Source organism: Leucopleurus acutus (genome assembly GCF_964270905.1).
Source record: "Leucopleurus acutus genome assembly, chromosome: 7".
Lineage (NCBI taxonomy): Eukaryota > Metazoa > Chordata > Mammalia > Artiodactyla > Delphinidae > Leucopleurus > Leucopleurus acutus.
The window spans coordinates 31,473,930-31,497,354 of record NC_139150.1 but is presented as its reverse complement, the minus strand read 5'-3'; the positions used below and the strand labels follow the sequence as shown (position 1 = coordinate 31,497,354).

Genomic DNA, 23,425 nt, shown 5'->3' with positions numbered 1-23,425 from the left:
TTTGTTGTCAGACAAAGGGGAAATGTTGCTCCTGTTAAACTGAAGTTACACCAAGGTGCCCTCCCCTTAGGATCATCCCCAGATGATTTTAGCTTGGACCAGAGTATATGTAACACTCTCCCATCCCTTGCTTACAAATTTTTGCTCATAAGGAATTTTCAAGGTACAATATTTAAAAACGGTTTGAAAAACTAATATTTGGTAATTCAGTTTACTCTGAATTATTAGAATTGAGAATGACTGATCTATTTCATGGTCTAATGAGGCTGTAATTCTTAATGAGTATCCACTGTATGCAAAGTAAGTTTGAGGTGCTCTGGGGATGCACTAAAAGAAAAAACATACTCTGGTAAAATTCACACTGACGCAAATGAAAACTACAGTTGTGATCATTTCAGTACTATCTGAAACCTTACTCCACCCTTCTACATTTCATAGAATCCTAACATTTTAGAGTTGGAAGGGACTTTGAAGGTCACCTAGAGAGTAGAAGAACTGTTCTGAGAAAGAATTTCAAGGATGACAGTTTGACCTTAAAAAAAAAAAAAAGATTTAAACTGACCAACAATAGAATTTAATTTAAATGGGCATGTTCAAGCAGAAACTTCGTGATTATGTGTGAAGGATGAGATCATAAATTCTGGATCTTAGAGCTGGAAAGGACTTTAAAGGGTCATGTGGTCCAGCCCCTGTGGACAGATATTCAGTTAGGAAACTGTCATTGTTACTATGTTAAAGAAGTGGAAGTTGATCTCCAGATTTGCTTATATGGTACAAATACTGGATATCTTGCCCTGAGGATGTTGGTTGTTGGCAATTTTTTTTTAGGGAGTATGAGTTAGAAAGGCTAAGTGGTTTGCTCAGATTAATATACAAACTTTAGTGAGCTCATGGTGGCTGTATGATTTCTAGATCTCATTATGTTTCTGAGGCCTTAGAAATACTTAGGATTATGCTCCCTGGAATTGTTTCGGGAGTATTCATTAGAATTTGGGGAGGATTTCTACTTAAAGTGTAGGCAGACACACAAAATGGCGAGTTTGATAATAGTACCAAACAGGCACTTAGGTTTGTGTGTGCTTTCCTTACAACATCTTCTCTGCTGATTGACACCCCCTCAGTAAGGTGTGCTTTCCCAAACCAGACTGGGAAATCCCTTGAGTAAACTGTAATCCCTAATTTGGCTTCGGAACTGATCTCCCTGCCCAGTTTGAGGTTATCAGGATAGGATCCACTCTAGTTAAGACCCAGGAGTATAGGGTTCCCTAAATGTGGGATATGAGCTGAGTTGGGGGCTGGTGGTATGCACTGTTGTTTTGTGCTGGGTCATAGGAGACGCATACCCTTCTGTATTCTGGGTGTTGCTGGCTGTGCTAGGTGGTAAAGTAGAAAAGGGCAAGTCCTTTGTAAATAGACCCCTTTCCTTTTCAAAATTTGGAGATAATTTTTAAGGCAGGTGTGAAACTGATGTGACGAAAAGGTAGTGGTTAGACTCTGCTTTGTTTAATCACTTATTTGCTAACCTGGATTGCACAGGCTATTTCAATAGGGTAATAACTGGACTAAATTTATTGGCTCGTGTTTTTTTTTCCTCTCTCTTATTTAATGTTATGGTAATTCTTTTAAAGAATCAACCAAATCTAGCATACTGTTCCGTTGTACATAGGTTAAGGGATTATTTTTCTAGCCCCAATACTTTTTTTTTTTTCACAGCATATGTTGTACTCTTGTACTGACAACATTTTTGGACTCAAGCATTGATAGATTTTTGGAACTGATTTTTTTCAAGAGCTTGGGTACATTTTCCCCAGAAATAGGATAATGGCTGCTGAAAACATGAAGCATATCTGGAAAGGATCCCAACTTTTGGTTGAAAATTTAATTTTTCTTTTTAAACAGAAGAGGAAGGGTCAGGGGCAGAAGTTCACAGAAAACACTCCAAGTGTGGACCTTGCAAATATAAAGCTGAGTGTGATGAAGATGCAGAAAATGTTGGGTGAGTTGATTGAGGGAAGGGGATACACTTACTTGGAGGTTAATTATCAGCATCATTATATTATAGAAAGGTATCATCTAATTTGCTTCTGTGTATTTTGTGTGTGCCGTCTATGTTTTTTTTGTTTAATGCTAGTCTACTGTCTTTTAAATTGATATAATACTATAGCTATTTAAGTGTTTTAGAATGGAAATCCATTTATAATTTTTTTCATTTTACCACTGCCTTTTTTTCACTGATAGTTTTACATATTTTATACCAAGTGCTAATTTTATTCATCAGAATTGCTCTTATTTGGAATTATCTTACTATTATATTTTTAACTAGTATCAATGATAAACAGTTTTTCTTAACTTGCATTTTTATACACAAACTTTTCATGTATTTCAGTGTATTAAGAAAAATTCAAAACATTCAAAATTTTAGAGATAGTAAGTAAATATTATATAATAAGTAAAAATTATTTCTGGAAATCTCAGCTGCACTGATTGACATTTTGTTTTATTTTCTCACTCATGTTCAGCCTTCACTCAGGTGGGTTTTGTAGCTGGACAGCATTGCCTGTCCAATTTCCTGTGCACTCCCTGTGAGAAGGGTGTTGTTTGGTGGAGTAGTAACAATATAGACCTCATCAACACAGTTATGTTTGTTTCCTCCTTTCATCAGGTTCCTGTTTGTTTATTCCCAGTCTCAACTTTCTTTCAATTCTCTGTGGTGCTTGCTTTTTGCATAGGTGATTCTAAAAGCTTTAATGCTGTCTTTAGGACCTTATGTAACACAAATGGATCTTCTTCACTTCCTCAATTTTCCCTTAGTGCATATTTTACAGCACTTATTTTATAGAGATTTGCATGTTCTTTCTTACTTATATGTATTTTCACTGTGAATTTCCAGACTCATGTTTTATTCAGCCCTTAAATGACTATTTGAGCCTTTTACTGATCAATGGTAGTATGGTTTAATTAGCATTTATGCCCGGAATGAGTTTTACACATCAGGATAACCACATTTTCAGTATTTTGGTACAGAATCACCTATTTGTCTGGCACTTGGTAAAATTAAATGTCTGATAATTTACTTGATATATGTTTGAAAGTAGGTGAGAATTGGCAAAAGACACGGTCAATAAAAAGTGAGTTCAGCAAACCCTGAGTTTGCTCTGTTTCTGCATTATTGATCACTTGGATTGACATGTCCCTCTGTTTCAATCAGAGTGGATTGGTTTGTAAGAACATGTTTTCCAAAGTAGATTTTGGCCTGTAGAACATGAGAGAAATGATAGCAATGGGGACTTGCAGAGAGAACAGGTAATAGGTATTATGTTCTCTTCTTCTCTCTTTGTACTGATGATATGCATGATGAAACACCAGCATTTGTGTGTGTGTGTGTGTGTATTTTTGTAGATATTTGGTTCTTTTCAGTATTTTTCCTCAGGACTGTTCTATAATAGTGTTCAGATTCAGAAGAGCTGTCAGTGATTGATTGGCTTGATCAGTTGATCTGTTGTTATTCCTTTGACAGTACCTCTCTTCAGTCCTATTTTTTACATTTCTCTGCTTTCATTTTCCATCCCTTAATTGAAAGAGATAGAGAGCTTTTGCTGGGAAGTAGAATGGATTCTGTGTAGTTTCAGAGGTGGCCCCAAGTATGACATCTATATGATAAAATACACATCTTTCTGTGTACCCCTTTTCTTGATGGAATATGTAGCCTATGCCCAGTCAGAGCAACTCTGTTGTATATACTAAATTCATTTTGTGTGTGTCTATTTGAGAACTTGTAACTGCAGTTCTTGCAGGTACAGGCTCTAAGCATAAGAAAGTGGGCATAGACCAGGGAAGGGCTTACCAATAGTAAGGAGCATGCAGGCTGAGGAGCTTCCTAAGGAGCACATGGATAGACTGGGACAGGTAACCAAGACCAGGCCAGGAAATTGATGCAATAATAGGAGAACATTAAGGAAGCAAACTGTACCTTTACCTAGAAAATAAGTACATATATACATAGTAATAATAGATATTAAGTAAAACAAAATTCTATAAAATAATACTTAACCTTTACTAAAAATAATGTATTCTAATATTTTCCATACTGATTATGACCTACAGTTAAAAAAATTGTTCTGTAACGTAACTATAATAGATATTTTATTTCATGTTACATTTTTAGGTATGGGTATTCATTTTCATTTAAAAAAATTTTATCTTTTCTCATTTTGAAATGTCTTTCCTATCAAAAGAAATGCTATATATAACCTATCTGGTTTCCAAAGGGCAGCTAATCTTTTTTTTTCCTTTTGTAGTTGGTTATTATTATTTTTTTAAATTTCTTTTTTTATTGAAGTATGGTTGATGTACAATGTTGTGTTAGTTTCAGGTGTACGGCAAAGTGATTCAATTATACGTATATATATAATCTATCCTTTTTCAGATGCTAAAATCTTTCTCTTGCTTTACAACTCCTTCTTTTCTTCTTGCTAATAGTAGGGAAAAAACCTGACTATTTGGGGGAGGGGATAAATGGTACCATGTAAGTTAATTTTCTGCTATTAAGAGAAGTGTAGTTTTTTATTTAGCCATTTAAATAGAAATTGATTTAAATATATTGTCTTAAACAGTATACAAAACATATTCTAACATATTCTTAGAGTCATATATTGTATAGTTCGTTACATTTTTCAAATGCTGTTATATAGATTATTTTTTCAGCTCTTTATGGCAGTCTGTCCAGTGGGTAGGGCAAGGAAGTATTATCCTGATTTTACTGGGGGAGCTGAGCTCAGAAGAAGCTGAATGGCTGTGGTCAAGCAGCAGAACCAGAACACAGGTCTCATGACAAGAGATTTATCCATTCTGTTGTGCACACACGTGTGTAATACGATGATCTTCTCAGAGGCCACTGATGTTTTTAGTGGTAGCTGTTTCACGCCTACTAAAGGCTCCATTCTGCTTTGTGTTTTGGGTTCTACATTGTTTTATAAAATTGATTTTTCTTCTCCCATGTCAGGCTCTTCGCTGTTGCATCTGAGTGCTGTCAGTATGCCTTGTCAGTGATTCTGACTGTAGATGACTCCAACTTATTAATTGCCTGTCTGCTTCCCTGAAATAGGAAACAGTATGCTTATAGAAACTATATCTAATGTAGGAATACATTCTAAATGTAAAATCAGAGTAAATACGTTCTTTGTGGAGTGTATGAACGTCAGATATTGCATGAATTTTGTCTCTCTTGTCTGCTCAGTGGCTATTTTATTTACAATTTAAATTATTTTTGCTTGTGAGAGGCTTTTTTCCTCTTTCTTCCCGAAGCACACTGTGTCTCTCTAATGGCATCGTGGGGCTGTGCATGGGTTTGTGATGGCTATCTTCATTGATGCTTACCTTTTGAATTTATACCTAGAGCGAGGTAGTTGAGGTTCCAAGAAATTTGACTCCCACATGGGTGAGGTTTCAGTATGCCACTGCGACCGTTGTGACATACAGTGGCTAGACTTTCTGCTTAGTCTTTTTTTTTTTTCTGCTTAGTCTTAAAACTTGGAAACAATACCTGCTTTACAGAAAATTGTATTTCTTAAACTACATAATCGTAGCAACCACACCCCCTCTTTATCTAAACAATATTTCTAACCTGTCCAAGGCTGAGGTTATTGCTGCAAGATAGCCCTCAGCTGTTTGTCTGGACAGTGGGACCAGATAATCATAGAACTCCTTCAGCCAGGTAGACCTTTTATATACCTGACCTAAATCCCTGCCATGAACGATTTGAATAGTCTGTAAAATCATCTGGCATAATGTCAGTACAGGCGAGTTATAAAAATCCTCCAATTATTCCTTTGAACTTTGTCTGCCATGTGCTTTATGGAAATTGTCCCTGCTCTTCTACCTCTTTGATGTCAGTCATTTTGGAGATGCTGTTTCCCTTTTCCCCTGAGTGATGTAAGCTGTCAGAGTTGCTCAGAGAAAGAATCATGTAGGTGTGCAGTATGACAGACAACGTTGAGAACCAGTTAATTCACCTGTTGGACATCTTTGTCATTTATGGTACCATTTTCTGCTTGGACACAGTTGCTGGCCACTATCACAGTCTGATGAGTCTCTCCCTCAGAACGTGGAATGAAATTTTGTTGTTGTTGTTTAAACAGAGAGAGTAATGCTGTACATCTGTCGTCTCCATTAACGTCCTCCTTTCTGGAAGTTGCATATACTTTTAAAAAAAAGGAACAACCAAAGTAGTACTTTTCTACCGTTATCTACTCTGCGCTTCTGCTTTCCTCCTAATCAGAGATGACAATAATTTTCATCATTTAACATTGCCTGACTCTGGATATTTGGAATCTAGACTTTTAAAACTATTTAGGTTTAATAAATTTCTACTAAGGCCCCTTAGATTATAATGGGAAAATAATTGTATGTTGTCCGTTAGGCTCTGATAACAGGAAATAAACACTATTAAACGTTATTTTATACCAAGTATAACCCAGATGTTAATAATGACAGGCTCCTTTGTCCAGAAATGCAGAACACAGTATCCCCATGGCCTCCTGCAGTTTGCTGGATGCTCTGTTACTCTTTGATGATTTGCCTCTGTTATTCTGTCTGCCTGAAGTCCCACCCCTGTATACCTACTTGTTTAATTCCTACTCTTCCTTCCAGCTTGGATGAAGTATGACTTCAGCACCTCTTCCTAGCAGCCTCCCTTGCTGTTTCTGCAGTCCCTATGAGTTAGGTGACTAACTCTGTGTTCCTCCCTTGGTCTTGAGAAAAACAACCTCCACATAGCACTTATACTGTTGGGATTACTAACAGATTGTGGGCTCCCTGAGTACAGGGACTTTGTCTTGCTGGTTTCTATGTTGGATGAACTTGCCATAAGGTTGCGTATCTTAGGGTCCCTCTATAGGTCTTGTTGAACTCGTGGCAGTTCACACAGGGCTTTCCTGTTCACTTAGAGCCACACAAAGGTTCGTTGTGAGGGTTTAACATGTGTGAAAAGGACTAGTAGTATTATGAGGAATTTGTAGCAGGTGAACTTGTTGCAGTCTTCGTTAGGTGTTTATGAAATCTAAATAACTTCACATGAATTAGTTGAAGCCAGTGTTTTCCTAACTGCTAAATAAAACTTACCATATGGAGAAGGAATGACACTTTCTATGCACAGTAAGGGGAAAGGAAGAGATAGGATAGATATTTTTCAATAATAATACCTTTCAGATATACATAGTATTTAATTATTTCAAAGGGCTTTTTACAAAAGCTTATTTGATTCTGTCACCAGTGTTTGAGGTATTATCACTATTATTAAAGACTCAGAGTTGTGATTTGCCAAAATCCTAGAGCTAAATCAGAGAAGTCATTGAATTTATTCATGTATGTATGTATGCATTCATGCCTTTGAAATTCATAGTGTTAGAAATTCAAAAGCTTTAAAAGGCTTTACAGTAAAAGGTCTGTTTCCCACCCCACCCCTGATCCTCAGCTACCCAATTGTCTTCACTAGAGGCAGTCACTGTGATCTGTTTCTTCATCTCCCAGAGGTATTTTTTGCATGTACAAGCATGTATGTACACGAATTCTCTTCCTTTCCTTTTTTTAAACTAATGGCAGTGCACTATACATACTGCTCTACTCTTTATTTAAAACTTTTTTTGTAAAATGTACATTTTGCATACAGATGTGTTTAAAACATACACATGCAATTTAGAGAATACTACATCTATATACCTCACATCTAGGGTACAAAATAGAATATTGCCAAATTCACAGTACCGAGTGTTGACTTAGCTGGCACTGTTAGATGAAGGCTTACGGAAAAAGACACATTGAACAGTCTGTGTCAGAGTCTGACTTTTGGCTTCCTGGTTTACAAGATTCCCTTCTGGGGAAGTGGGTGGGCAAGACCCTGAGTGTTATGGGGAATGTCATAGGGCTCATAGTTGAGACATCTGGTAGGATTCTCATGTCACCAGGTATGGATGATTGGCAGAAATGTGGTCAGAGAGTGGACTGCTCTGTGTTTTCTACTTCCAGTCTCACTGTAGCTGACCTCCAGCTCTCAGGAGCACGTCAGTTAAATGAGTGTGCTCGTTTGGTTCAGGTAGTTGACATGAAGGGGAGAGCAGGAACTTCATCAAGGCAAGTACAATTAAGAATCTGAGCCAGGCTTACCTGGGCATTCTCTTCTCTGGCTAAAAAGAGGGCAGTAGGCATCTTGGTAATGGCATCTAGCAATACAACTGTCCACAGAGTGAAATTATCAATATTTCAGTGTGGGGAACTCCCTGGTGGCTCAGTGGTTAAGAATCTGCCTGCCAATGCAGAGGACATGGGTTTGATCTCTGGTCCGGGAAGATCCCACATGCCATGGAGCAACTAAGCCCGTGCGCCACAACTACTGAACCTGCGCTCTAGTGCCCGCGTGCCGCAACTACTGAGCCCCTGTGCCGCAACTACTGAAGCCTGCGTGCCTAGAGCCCCGTGCTCTGCAACAAGAGAAGCCACTGCAATGAGAAGCCCGCGCACTGCAATGAAGAGTAGCCCCCACTCACCGCAACTAGAGAAAGCCCGTGCGCAGCAGTGAAGACCCAATGCAGCCAAAAATTAAAACAAAACAAAAAAATTCAATGTGGACTGGTTGCCCTCTTAATATAGCTGTCATCTTGGAATCTTCCTTCAATGTTGTGTCTTTTCCAACAACAATCAGTTCTCCATTTCTCCTTCACCAACTGGGTGTCCTACAATTCATTTCTTTTATGCACTTCTTGGAGTCAGCACAGACCCCACAGGGTAAGGGCTTAGACCCACAAATTGCCCCCGTTTTAGACACCAGCTGCAAATGAGGTTCCCTGCACTTCTGCCCAGGATACTATGAATCTGGAGGTTCCTAAGACCTCGCTTAAGGTTCTATAATTTGCTAAAATGACTTAGAATTAAGGAAAGAGCTGAGTCATCTCATTAGCATACAAAAGACTCTTTTGTCAAAGTTCCAAGGGTTTTAGGAGCTCTGCCAGGAGCAGGGGACAAAGACTAAACATATTTTTTGTTATACCACAAGCATCATCCTAGAAATTCCTTTACCTCTCTCCTACATAGGATATCCTGTTTCTTGCTTTTTTTACCTTTAACTTTTTTGTTTTACTCTTCCGTTATAGTATATCTTTCAGTAGGTTCTTGAGAAAGGGTACAAGATGAGACCTTATATTTAAGGTGTTTTTATCCTACACCTAATACTTGACTTATGACTTGGTGAGTGCATAATTCTAGGTGGCAGATAATTTTCCCTCAGAATTGTGAAAGCATTGCTCTGTTGGCTTCTAGCTTCCAGTTGAAGTCTGAAACCACTCTGATTCATGGTCCTTTGTATATGATTTGTTTTCTCTCTATTGAAGCATGTAGAATCTCCTTTTGGTCCTCAGTATAACGAAATTTCACAGTTCCTAGAATCTTACTGACTTCTGATTTGAGAAATTTTCTTCAGTTAGTTCTTTGATGACTTCCTTTCCTCTCTTTTCTATTTCTGGTATTTCTGTTATTTGGATGCTGGACATTCTGGACTAGTCCTTTAATTTTCTTTTCTCTCCTATTTTCTATTTAGAAAAATTTTTGCTGTTTTTTTGAATTTGTCATTTCTCCTGTACTTTTCAATTTCTAAGAGCTCGTTTTTGTTCTCATGGTGCTCTTTTTTCATAGCATCCTATTTTTGTTTTATGATTGCAGTATGTTTTTGTGGCTTGCATTATTGGTATTCTATCTGCTATAAGTATGAGGTTTTCTTTTATTCATTTTTATTCAGTGAGTTTTAATCTGTTACTTTAACTTGTTTTGGGGGTCATATGGCCTTATAAAATGAATTAGTAAGTGTGCTTTCTATTCTCTGGATGATTTTGTGTAAGAATAGAAATGTCTATTTATTGAATGACTGGAATGAATGTGTTCATGAACTCTTTTTAAAAAAACACCTGGATCTGATGCTGTCTTTGAGGGACATTTTTTAAACTGATTTCTTTAATGATTTTAGTACCATTCAGCTTCTATTTCTTTTTTGGTCAAATTTAATAGTTAATATTTTTTAAAGGCTATTCATTTCACCAGAGTTTTCAAATTTGCTGGCATAAAGTTGTTTACAATAAACTTTTATTATCTTTTAAACCATAATCTATAGTCTTTTTAAGTCCAGATACTGTTTTTTCTCTCATCCTGCTTTGTTGATTTGAAAGTCTTTTCAAAGGACCAACTTTTGGCTTTATTGATCTTCTCTGTTGTAACTTTGTTTTCTATTTCTGTTTAGATGTATCTATAAATCTGTATCCATATCCGTGTCATCTATATTTTTCCCCTTCTTTTTTTGTTTTCACTGGATTTATTCCATGGCTCTTTTTCTAATTTCTTAAATAGATGCTTAGTGATTTAACTTTTGGCTGTTCATTTAATATTTTGAGATAAAACTTGAAAAAGGTGAGGGATCAAACCGAGTGGATGTTTGAGGGAAAAGTGTTCCGGGAAGAGGGGAAGCCCTGAGGCAGGAGTGTTCCTGGTGTGTTTGAGAGAAAAGCAAGACCAATTTAATGAAAAGATTTTTCATGGTATAAGTGTGGAAAATAACTACTTATCTCCTTTCATCTGTCACTTTCCTTGCTGAGATGTCTGTTTTATGTGACAACTGTGATGAGTGGGGAGAACACCATCTCAGTCACTCATTAGATTTGTGATCTAAGGGTTTTTAATGTCTTTCATATTCAGCTTCCCTGTTCATAATTTGTTGTCATGATTAAAGAGGCAAATGTGACTATCCCTGCACAGTAGGTGCAGAGTAAATGGTTGTTAAATGTTTTGAATTTGACGTGTTTGCTGAAGCGATTTCTTTCCATTTTAGTGCACACTCCTGTGCTTGAGCATCCTGCCCTCTGCTGCCGTTGCCAGTCTGCAGACACGGGGAACCGCTGTAATCAGTGGTGTCAGCAGCCTCTAGGGTCTAATACTGTCCTCCTCTCCTCACTGAGCTGGACGTTCCTTGAGATGGTGGTTTCATTTTCTTTTGTCACATGCTATTGAAAACATTAGCAATGGTTGTTCTCACAGCTCTTGGTCTTACATGGACCTTTTCTACACGTGATCAAGGAGGTTCCTGTTGAGCTGTAGTGCCCTCTTCTGAGTCACTCGTTTCTCCTTACTAGATTGGTTCGGGATCTTGCCTTTGTTGCTCAGCCTTTTCTCATCCCTGAAACTGTTCTGTAATACTTTCTTCCATTGGCCACCATTTATTCCTTAAACCTGGAGTCGGCAAAATTTTTCTATAAAGGACCAGATGGTAAATATTTTACATTTTGGGGGCCACATATGGTCTCTGTCACATATTCTCCCTCCCCACCCCTTTAAAAATGTAAAAGCCATTTTTGACTTGTTAGTAAATATTCTTATGAATTTAAAGTTTTTTTATGGTGCCTTAATTTTTAAATTGTGAAACAGCATATATTGAAAAGTTTATGAAAAACTTACACATTTAGTTTAATGTGCAAAAATGAAACAAATTGTGACTCCTGCCTTCCAAGCCAAGAAATATAGGGTATTGTCAATACTTTAGAGCTGCCCCCAGCCCTGTGACCCTCCCCAGCTGCATCTTTCTTTGATCCACCCACTCTATTGCATTTTGTGGAAATCATTCCTTTGCTTTCCTTATAGTTTTATCACATGATAACCCTCCTAATAATATATTACTTGGCTTTTGTTTGATTTTGAGTTTTATGTAAGTGGAGTCATACTATGTGTATCTTCTTTTGCTCAGCATTATGTTTTTAAGATTTATTCATGTTAATGCTCATAGTTGCTTAGTTGAATTCAGTTGCTTAACGTTTCCACATCCTTTTATAGTCCATTTTAATGTTGATGGACATTTGGATTGTTTCCAGTCTTCTGTTCTCATGAATAATGCTCTGTGAACATATGCATGTCTTCTGGTGCACATGTGTAAGAGATTTTCAAGGGCCTTACTCAGGAGTGGAATTATTGGGCATGTGCATGTCTAGCTTTTCCTGGTAATGCCTGTTTTCCAAAGTGGTTGTACCAGTAAGTTCTCCCTTCAGCAGAGGATAAGAATTCCCTTTGCTCCTCATCCTTGTAAACACTTGGTATTGTTCTCTTAATTTTTGCTGTTTAGTGAATGTGATGGTATCTCATTGTGGTTTAAATTTACATTTTTTTGATTATTGAGCAGATTGAACACCTTCTTACATATATTGTTTTTATATGCTTCCAAGTTCTATGTCATTTTTTAAATTAATTTTTTTTTTTTTTTTTTTGCGGTACGCGGGCCTCTCACTGTTGTGGCCTCTCCCGTTGCAGAGCACAGGCTCCAGACGCGCAGGCTCAGCGGCCATGGCTCATGGGCCCTGCCGCTCTGCGGCATGTGGGATCTTCCCGGACCGGGGCACGAACCCGCGTCCTCTGCATCGGCAGGTGGACTCTCAATCACTGTGCCACCAGGGAAGCCCTAAATTAATTTTTCTATGTATTCTGGATACTGATTATTTGCTGGTTACACGGGCTGTAGTTTTTTTGTTTGTTTGCAGATTGTCGTTTTTATTCTCTTTGTGAGGTGTTCTTTATTTCAAAGTTAAATTTATTGGTCTCTTATGTTTGATCTTCTAAGTCTTTTGTAGTTTTGCCTTTCACATTTAGGTCTTTAATTCACCAGGAATTAACGAAATCTTCAAACATGTAGAAGAGGAGAAAAAAATAAAGTGGACCCCTCCCCATATACCCATCACTCAGTTTCAGTTAGTGTAAAAAATCCAATTTTATTTTATCTCTTTTTCCCTCCACCTTTTTTTTTTTTCTTTTTTTGTGGTACGCGAGCCTCTCACTGTTGTGGCCTCTCCCGTCGTGGAGCACAGGCTCTGGACACACAGGCTTAGCGGCCATGGCTCACGGGCCCAGCCACTCCGCGGCATTTGGGATCCTCCCAGACCGGGGCACGAACCCGTGTTCCCTGCATCGGCAGGCGGACTCTCAACCACTGCGCCACCAGGGAAGCCCTCCCTCCACCTTTTTTGGGGGAAGTATTTTAAAGAGAATCCCAGCATTATGTCCTTTCATCTCCAGTTATTTCAGTTTTACTGATATTTTATCTGCTTGATATATGAGTTACAGAGAGATGCACGTTCAAATCTACTGTGGGAGATTTGGCTGTTTCTCATTGTGATTTTATCAGTTTTTGCTTTATAGATTTTGAGGCTGTTTAAAAATATTTAGAATTATATCTTCCTGGTGAATAAAATTTATTATTATGAGGGATCTTCTTTCTCATAAATCTTTTCTGCCCTGAAGTCTCTTATGTTTGACATATATATAGATATATAGCCAAGATATATAGCCATACTAGGTTTCTTCCATTCCAGGTATGATATTTCTCTCACAATTCTTTTATTTTGGTACAATACACATAATAAAATTAACCATCTTAACTATTTTTAAGTGTGCTGTCCAGTGGTATTAAATATATTCATAATGTTGTGCTATCATCACCACCATCCATCTCTAAAACTCTTTTAATCTTGTAAAACTGAAACTATATCTATTAAACAGTAACCCCCCCATTCCCCCCTCCCCCAGCCCCTGGCAACTACCCATATCATTATAGTTGAATGTGTACCTTTCAAGCAGCATATAGCTGGCTTTTGTATTTTTATCCAGCCTAACTATCTTTGTATTTTAACTAGAAAGTTTAGTTCACTTAAATATATTATAGGGAATTCCCTGGTGGTCCAGTGGTTAGAACTTGGCACTTTCACTGCCTTGGGCCCAGGTTCAATCACTGGTTGGGGAACTAAGATTCCATAAGCCCTGTGGCATGGCCAAAATAAATAAATAAATAAAGGGTAAGAATTAATATATATATATATATAAAATAAATACTGATGTACTTTGATTTTTAAAAAATCTTATTTTGTACTTTTGTCTTGCTTTCTGTTCGTTTCTCCTTTCTTGCATTCTTTTGAATTTTTTTTCTCTATTAGTTTCAGTGTTATACATACTCCTTTTGGTGGTAACCTTAGCATTAACATGCTTATTCAACTTATTGCAGTCTAAAAGTCATCAATATCTTTGCTCTTCTTAAAATACTGTAATTTCAGTCCCTCCCAATTTGTATGCTATCAATATTTTAATTTACTGTTTTAAAAAAAATTTAGCAGCACCTAGCATTGTTGTCATTATTTTATATTGTCAGTATTTTGTTAATATTACCTATATATTTACACTTTTGTTCTTCATTTATGTTTGCATCTCAGATCTTACTTGTAGGATCATTTTTCTACTGCCTGTATAATTTCCCTTATTGACAGTTGGCAGGTGACAAACTCTAAATTTTTACTTCTTCCAAATTATTTTTATTTTACACTTAACCATGAAAGATAGATCTTTTTACATAGAATTCTATTTTATCCCAGCACATTGCAGGTATTATTTCACTGTCTTTTGGCTATAAATAAACAATTTGGCTTCAGTATTGCTTTTGAAGACACCTGTCTCTCTTGTTGCTTCTTTGAATGTAATCTTTCTCTTCTTTCTGGCTGCTTTTAAAATATTATTTTGTTGCTGTTGTTACAGAAATTCCACTGTGATATTTCACTGTCTGGATTCCTTTTTAATAATCCTGTTTAGAATTTATTAAGCTTCTTGGTTATTTAGATTAGTATCTTTCTTTAGTTTTAGAAAGTTTGAGAAATTGCTGAGAATATTGCCCCCACCTTATTCTTTTAACTCATCTGGAACTCCAATCAGATTTTTATTAGCTCTTGTGACTCTGTCTTCCATGTCTCTTAATTTTTTTTTCATATGTTCTGTCTCTTTGACTCTGCCATGGTCTGAGTAGTTTCCTCTGACCTGTCTTCCAGTTCACGGATTCACCTTTAGTTTATCTAATCTCCTGTTAAATCTGCCCATGAATTTTTTATTTCTAACAGTGCATTCTTTATTTATTAGAAGTTCTCTTTGTTTCTTTTTCATATCAGCTTGCTCTGCCCATGGTGTTTTATTTCCTTGTCTCTTGTGGGTATGAGAGTGAGTGAGCATGTGTGTGATATACTTGTTTTGCTCAGAACTGTATCTTGGAAATGTTTGAGGTCTAGGATAATAAAGTTGGGTTTCTACAGAGAGGATTGCATTTACTTTTGTCAGTTGTCTAGGGCCCCTTCCAGTCTTTGACTCTTAAAATAAATGCTGGACTTGAGGTTTTTCAGAACACCCAAGTAGTATTTTAAGTCGTAATTACTCATGTGAGGGCTGGCTTATACTTTTGAATTCTTGGGGAGATGTTTTTTCCCCCTCTCTTCAATGCTGTGTAAACCACAGCAGAATATTTTTTTCCTTTAAAACAGTCCCCTTGGAATATGGCATCTCATTTATACTCTACCCTCATGCTTTTTTCTAGGGTCTTTAGACTCTCTACCTTAGGTAGGTCAGTATTATTCATCTTCTGTTCTCAGAGGCCTACAAAACCAAAAAATTGATAATTGAATTTACCTAGTTTGGTAAATGCCTTCAAGGTGAAAATCAGCTTTAGTAAACTTAACTGACCTTTCTCTATTCCTGTCTTCATATAACTTTTGTCTTAAAATTCCTTGCTTTCTTGACAACTTATGAATGCATTTGAGGACGTTTTGAAATATTTCGTCCAGTATTTTTTGTTGTTTTCATTAGGAGGATTAGTACAGGTTCTGAGTTCACCATGTTGCTGGAAGCAGGAGAGTCTCTGTGTTTTTTATTTTTATATTCCCAGTTAGATTTTACTGTCCTTGAGAGGAGTGACGATACCTTGGACTTTCTTGGCCTTCTCTATAATGCAGTCTCAGTGTTAAGTGGACAGTCAGTTTTACAGGTGGATGTGCAGCTAGGAAACAATTTTGAGGGTCTTCTATTTTACATGTTTTATATCTATTATGTTTTTTAATCTTCCCAATTATTTGGTAAGGTTACATATATTATTACCTCTGTTTTACAGATCAGTAAACTAAGACTTAGAAGGAGAATATGGACACAAATCTGGTTATTAGTTGGGCTAGGATTTAGATTCATGACTTTTTAAATAAATTTATTTATTTTATTTATTTTTATTTTTGGCTGCATTGTGTCTTTGTTGCTGTGCGCAGGCTTTCTCTAGTTGTGGAGAGCGGGGGCTACTCTTGGTTGCAGTGCACGGGCTTCTCATTGCAGTGGCTTCTCTTGTTGCGGAGCACGGGCCCTAGGTGCGCAGGCTTCAGTAGTTGTGACTCGTGGGCTCTAGAATGCAGGCTCAGTAGTTGTGGCACACGGGCTTAGTTGCTCCGTGGCATGTGGGATCTTCCGAGACCAGGGCTTGAACCTATGTCCCCTGCATTGGCAGGTGGATTCTTAACCACTGCGCCACCAAGGAAGCCTGATTCATGATATTTGACTTATAATTCTGTGTCCTTTCTGCTATACCATGTTGCTTTCTAACTAATGTTGTTGACATTTGACATTCCTTGATTATTATCTTTAGATATGAAAATTTTAGAGAAACCACTGGATTAATAATATCTGGATGAAATTATCTCTAAATTCTCACCTGAAAGAAACTGTTAGCTGAGCAGTCACTTGGCTTAAACTTTTATCAGTGACTTAAAACAATGTATTGACTTCTGTTACAGAAAGCAGAAAAAGAATTGCTTACAAACTACTATGTATAAGATAAATAAGCTACAAGGTTATATTGTACAGCACCGGGAATATAGCCAATATTGTATAATAACTTTAAATGGAGAATAATCTCTAAAAATATTGAATCACTGTGTTGTACACCTGAAATTAATGTAATACTGTAAACCAACTATACCTCAATAAAAAAGTTAAAAAGTAAAAAAAAAAAAGAATTGCTCATTTTTGCTGTTACAGCATTGTGAAATACTTTGGTTGTAAAATATAGGTAATTTTTGTTTTTTTCCAACAGGTGTGTATGTAATATAGATTGCAGTGGATACAGTTTTAATCCTGTGTGTGCTTCTGATGGGAGTTCCTATAACAATCCCTGTTTTGTTCGAGAAGCATCTTGTATAAAACAAGAACAAATTGATATAAGGCATCTTGGTCATTGCACAGGTAAAATTCATTCTACTTATCTAGAGACCTGTCTTTAATATTGAATATCACATGTCTGCAGTCTTATTTGTACATTTTGGTAGTGTTCCAAATTTGGAAAATGAGAAATCTTTGATGCTTTATTTTTTTATTACTATATATTTTAGAATTTCTTTGTTCTGTTACTAACTTAGCTTTTTTTTCCCCACTTATTTTCATTACCTCAAGATACAAACAATGGTCTTGGTTTACTTATTTAGTTACTAAGCTGATCCTAACATGGACTTGTAGATATATTTATAGTTCTTGAAAGTTGTCTCAAATTTGTAATGATTTTAGTTGCTTAAGAATTAGCTTATTTTAATTATAGTAAAAGTATTACCATATTGTTTTCTTTGGCTGCGCCACGTGTCATGTGGGACCTTCGTTCCTGGACTAGGGATCAAACCCATGCTCCTTGCAGTGGCAGCACAGGGTCTTAACTACTGGCCCACCAGGAAAGTCCCAACCATATTTTTTTTCATCTTTTTTTCTAGAGAATAATAGTTTACTTTGTTTTCACATTTTCTCTGTAGTTTTTGCTCCTACATATTATATACTGTTAGAGATTTTGGCGTGAAGTTATAGAGTGTAAGGAAAAATTATTACCTTCAGTTTAAAATTCTTTTTCTCTTCTTGCCATCATTTAGAAGCCATGATACCAACTAAGAATGAATTTTGGTTTCTTTTCCTACTAGAAGTATCCAGTCACTAAAGGCACAGTTTTTCAACCTTCTTCCTCAGTAATACACACATGGGCTGAAATAATATATCATTTCCTAGTAACAAACAAGGGCCCCACACATTCTCATGGCCTAGAATTGTGCATCTTTCCTGCTTACGAAGTCTAACCCACCCTCCCTCTAAGCCCCGTCCCTTTTTTGGACTTATTAAAGGGATATGTTTTTATCTGAGCTAAGGGAAGAAAGTTGCAAGCCAAAGTTTGCTACTTTATACTGATAGCAAGCTATTTGTGAAATACTGAACAACTGATTGCAATATCTGTGGTCTAAGCTGCCGAAGAATGCCCAAGAAGCTCATCATAGGATTGCCACGTGGGGGTCAGGTGTGCACATGGTACAGGAAACTGCTGATAGGGACCCCTTATAGGTGGAAGAAGTAGTATGGTTTGCTTTTCTTTCATGGGGTGGCATTTAGAGTGTAGGTAGGTTAAAGAGTAGCTTAGAGAGAGAATATCTTTTCTGAGGAACTGGTACGTGATTGAATGGTACTGTCTGGAATTTCAAATTCAGAACAGTTGCTCGTTTGAGGATTTTGTTAATTGAAACTCATGCCGATTTAGAAGTGAGTTTAGAGTAGCTGGTCCTTAATTTTTTTTTTTTTTTTTTTTTGCGGTACGCGGGCCTCTCACTGTTGTGGCCTCTCCCGTTGCGGAGCACAGGCTCCGGATGCGCAGGCTCAGCGGCCATGGCTCACGGGCCCAGCTGCTCCACGGCATGTGGGATCTTCCCGGACCGGGGCACGAACCCGTGTTCCCTGCATTGGCAGGCGGACTCTCAACCACTGCGCCACCAGGGAAGCCCACTGGTCCTTAATTTTTGTCTTGGTACCCATTTACACCTGAGTATTCCTCCCCCCCCCCCCCCCCCCCCCCCCGCTAGTACTGGGAAGCTGAAGCTTGTGCTTCTCAACAGGTGTTTATGGTTCATGTACAGTCTTCCTGTCCTACTACAATTAATCAGTCAGCAGTCATTTTTATAGTAAATTTTGTCTGATAACACAGTTGAGGTTCCACATTTATCTTAATCTGATATTTTTCCAGGGAAACTGGTGGGAGAAGGTAAATCTTGAGACCATTGTCCCTTGGAGAAAGGGTTAATCCTTTCTCTTCAGGGTATGTGTTATTTCAGTTAGCACAGGGAAGACTTTTTTTTTTTCAGGGAAGACTTTTTAAGGAGATGATATTTGAGCTGAAGTCTGAGTGAAGTTAGACTGTTCATCACGCAGAGTGCGTTTATATCTGGGATGCCTTGAGGCTGAGATAGAAGTGGCACAATAGATCAAGAGAGTGGTAGAAAATGTGAGCAGGATAAGTGGAGAGAGTTGGGAAGGACCTGGAGCATTTGGAATGTTTAGGAGTTTCGTGGTATGACTTAAACATCATATGTATCTTAATTTGAAAACTTTCTCTTACAGACACAGATGACACTAGTTTGTTGGGAAAGAAAGATGATGGACTACAATATCGACCAGATGTGAAAGGTACTGAATCACAATTTCCCAAATTTTGGCCAACTACTGAAATATGGTCACTAGCTGTCCTTAGTAGTTCTATTTCCATTATAAGGACCTTTCTAACTTTGCTCTCTGTAGCAATATACAGTTGAATATTAGTAATAATACTGAAATAGTTAAGGTACCTTTCAGTTTACAGAGTACTTTCACATATGCTTTTTTTTAATTGAAATTTTTGTTTTTGTTTTTGTTGTTTTTTTTGCGGTATGTGGGCCTCTCACTGTTGTGGCCTCTCCTGTTGCGGAGCACAGGCTCCAGACGCGCAGGCTCAGCGGCCATGGCTCATGGGCCCAGCCGCTCCACGGCATTTGGGATCTTCCCGGACCGGGCCACGAACCCATGTCCCCTGCCTCGGCAGGTGGACTCTCAACCACTGTGCCACCAGGGAAGCCCTAAATTGAAATTTTTATTGAGATAATTATAGATTCACATGCAGTTGTAAGAAATTATACAGAAAGTTCTCTCATATTTGCTTGTAAAATCCTCTTTACCTCTCTAGAATCTACTGTTAACACTTACCCTCTGTGCATGGGTCTTTGAACCTTGTTCCTTCTGCCTGGAACTCTTCTTTGCCTAATATTCATCTTTCCAGTCTCACCGTAGAAGTCATTTCCTTTTGGGAACTATCCCTTGACCTTTAAATCTAGATTAGGTGCCTCTCCTGCATACTCCCCTCTCCAACCCCTTAACCTACTCTAAGTATAACTGTCTGTTCTACTCATCTGTGTCCCCCTCTAGGCTATGAGTTCTGTGAGGACAGGAGACTGTATCTCTCATGTTCACTTTGGGATTCCTAACACTTAGCAGAATGTCTGGTACTTACATGGATGCTCCACACTTGCCAAAAGAATGGCTGCAGCTCAAAGAAGCTGTAGGATTTATTTGTACAAAGTCTTACATATAGTAAAGGTCAGAATCTTAGGTCCTTTGACTGCAGGTCCAGTGCTCTTTCACTCCTCATTTTCATATTCATTATTTCATTTGATTCTTACAACTACTCTGAGGAGTAAGGACCAGTGGGAACATTGAGGCTCAGTGAGGTTATAGCTAGTGAACCAAAGCAGGTCTCCATCTTGGGATCCTAGACCAAGGCTTCTGTATAATTGCTTTTCCACGTGTGCATCTTCTACACATTTGGTTATACTAATGGACAATTTTTTAAAGATATGTGATCTACCTTTTATGCCTAATTTCTAAAAAATATATAAAATGAGAATAACAGGCCCTATTTCATGGAGTGTCATAAAAGTTAAATGAGATAAAGCGTGTCAAGTGCTTTGAATAGTATCTGACATACTCATAAGTGTGCAAGAAATGGTAGCTGTTATTATCTTTGAATAATTTGTTATTTCTGTCACTTGAATCAGTTATATCCCATGAGCCCCTGACATATCAGTTTCCTCTGTTGATACAAAGTGCTATATTTAAAATAAGAAGTCTCTGTATTCTCATAGGAGACATAATAGATCGGTGCTAGTTTTATTCTTTATACTGATAGTACATGACCAGAATAGGAAGGCTCTTTTTCAGTAGGTAGAAGCTCCTGCTTAAGGCAATTTGGGGAATTGTGTATACCCAAAATACTTGTCTGCCTTTGATAAAATTACAGGGATAATTTAGTGCCTAAGCCATTTTTGAGATACTGAACATTCTTTGCACATAAGAATTTGTCTATAATGCAAATGAAATTATCATACTCAGCAGATATAATTTACTAAGTGCCTACTTTATACTGGTTATTTTACTAGGAATTATTGGTGGATAGAAAGATATCTAATACATGACATCCATCTTTAAAGAGCTTGTGATACAATAAGAAATGAATATAACCTAATTCCAACAAAGTAGAAATGGGTTATTGTCATAAATGTAGTGCTGTTGAAAAGTGCAGTGAGAACTCAGAAAAGAAGAGATTACTATTTGGTGGGGGTTGGTGAAGACCTGAGAAACTCATGAAAGAGGCGGAATTTGAGCTGAACCTTGAAGGATGGTTAGGATTTGAACAGAGGTCAAAAGGGTATTTAAGGAGGATGGAAGAGCATGAGTAGAGGTATGGATGCAGACAAACATTGTGATAGAGAATGTATTGGAGAATGATAAGGAATCCGTTTTTGGCTGGAGAGTAGGGGGCTTAAGAGGCAGAAGTGGAAGGCAAGACTGGAAAAGTAGCTTGGGGCCAGATTGTGTACAGTCTTTTTTTTTTTTTTTTTGGCTGAGTCCTAACCCCTGGACTGCCAGGGAATTCCCATGTGTAAAGTCTTGAATGCTGTGTTATCCTAGGGCGTTTAAACTTCATTTGTGGGCAGTGGCAAAATCATTATATATTTGAAAAAGGCAAGACAACAAAGTTAACCAGTTGAATGCATTATATCTGGCAGAAATTGTGCTTATTATGTACTTTGGACTAGATGCAGGGAGATCAGTTAAGTAAACCCAGAAGGAATAGATTCCTGCTTAGATATGGGGGATAAAGAGTTCAAGCTCAGATGACTTAGTTGATGGATTCTATTTATAGAACTAAGAATGTTGGGAGGGGAAAGGTGTTTGGGGTAAGGTAAGGGAGGAGTTGACGATGGAGGTGATTTATTTTGTAGTTTGAGTTGCTTGTGGAATTCACCCAGGTGACTTTGCTTATTAGCATAAATTTGTGAGTCAGTCGAGGTTATGAGAACAAGTGAGAGAGATTATAGAGCTGTATTGTCTAGTAGGGTAGCCACTGGGCACGTGGCTATTTAAATTTAAATTTATTAAAATAAAATAAAATTAAAGGTTTTGTTTCTCATTTATACTAGCCATATTTCAAATGTTCAGTAGCTCCATGTGACCCGTGGCTACCATATTGGACAGCATAGAAATAGAACATATCAAGAGTTGCAGAAAGTTCTGTTGGACAGCATTGTTATTTAGAAAGGAGAGGAGGCTAGGGACTTCCCTGATGGTCCAGTGGGTAAGACTCCATGCTTCCAATGCAGGGGCCCTGGGTGTGATCCCTGGTTAGGGAACTAGATCCTGCATGCATGCTGCAACTAAGAGTTTGCATGCAGCAACTGAGAAGTCCGCATGCTGCAACTAAGAAGTCCACATGCCGCAACTAAAGATCTCACATGCCACAACGAAGATCCCGCATGCCACAACTAAGACCCAGAGCAGCCAAAAATAAAAATAAATAAATATTAAAAAAAAAAAAAAGAAGGAAAGAAAAAAGAAAGGAGAGGAGGCCAGGATGAAGCAGAAAGAGGATCCAGAGGAAAAAAATCAAGAGTGCAGTGGCACAGAAGTCAAACAGAAAGGTTGGCTAGTAGTTTAAAACGCTGCGTAAAGGACTTAGATGACAAGCATCGAATTTGAAGACAAGGGGATCATTGGTAATCTTGGACCAAGGAGTTTCTATAGAGTTGTGAAGAAGAAATCCAGATTGTAAGAGTTAACACATGTGCTAGTAGTAAGGAATAAAGGTCAGAGGTAACTCTATTTTGTATGTCTACCCCATTTGCTTTTGTTTTTTTTGTTGTTGTTCTCACAAGCATTTATAGGAGCCCCTTAGTAAATATTCGTGTCCCCAGTATACAACCAAGACTAGGTAAGCAGGATCTAGGAATGGAGGCTACAAAGTGAAAAGCAGGGACACAGCATCAGAAAGAAAAATTGGAAGCTAGTGCTCAGTAAGAATGTTGTAAAGCTGAGCTCTTGGAGAAGGGTGCTCCCAGAATGGAGTATTTGAATGTCCAGCAGGGTGGCTGAATCAGTGCCTTTCTTGGGCTGTTGGAAAACCTGTGGTAAATATTGAAATCGCAGTGTTAGAAGCTTGGTTGCAGATGTTGACGTCATAAAGGGATATGATGGCAGAGCATGAGGTGTGTGGGAGCTGGGTATGTGACATTTTAAAAACTTGATTGTAGAAAATTTCAAACATGAACGAACAGGATAGTATGATGAAACCTCATGTACCCAGCCACCATCAATGGTTAAGAGCATTCTGTCTTTCTTGTTTTGCCTATATATCTCTACCCAGTGGATTATCATTATTCGTATTTTACAGGTTTGTTTT

At 37.7% G+C, this 23,425-nt stretch overlaps 1 protein-coding gene across 1 annotated transcript in view; it reads left to right on the top strand.

Moving 5' to 3' along the window:
* TMEFF1 (transmembrane protein with EGF like and two follistatin like domains 1) overlaps positions 1 to 23,425 on the top strand; it is a gene marked incomplete at its 5' end in the record, with an annotated part of 92,503 nt that overhangs the window by 46,319 nt on the left and 22,759 nt on the right. The window contains 3 exons of the mRNA XM_082843199.1: positions 1,900 to 1,996; positions 16,955 to 17,103; positions 19,279 to 19,344. Coding sequence (XP_082699325.1) covers positions 1,900 to 1,996; positions 16,955 to 17,103; positions 19,279 to 19,344 — 312 coding nt within the window. The remainder of the gene's footprint in view (positions 1 to 1,899; positions 1,997 to 16,954; positions 17,104 to 19,278; positions 19,345 to 23,425) is intronic.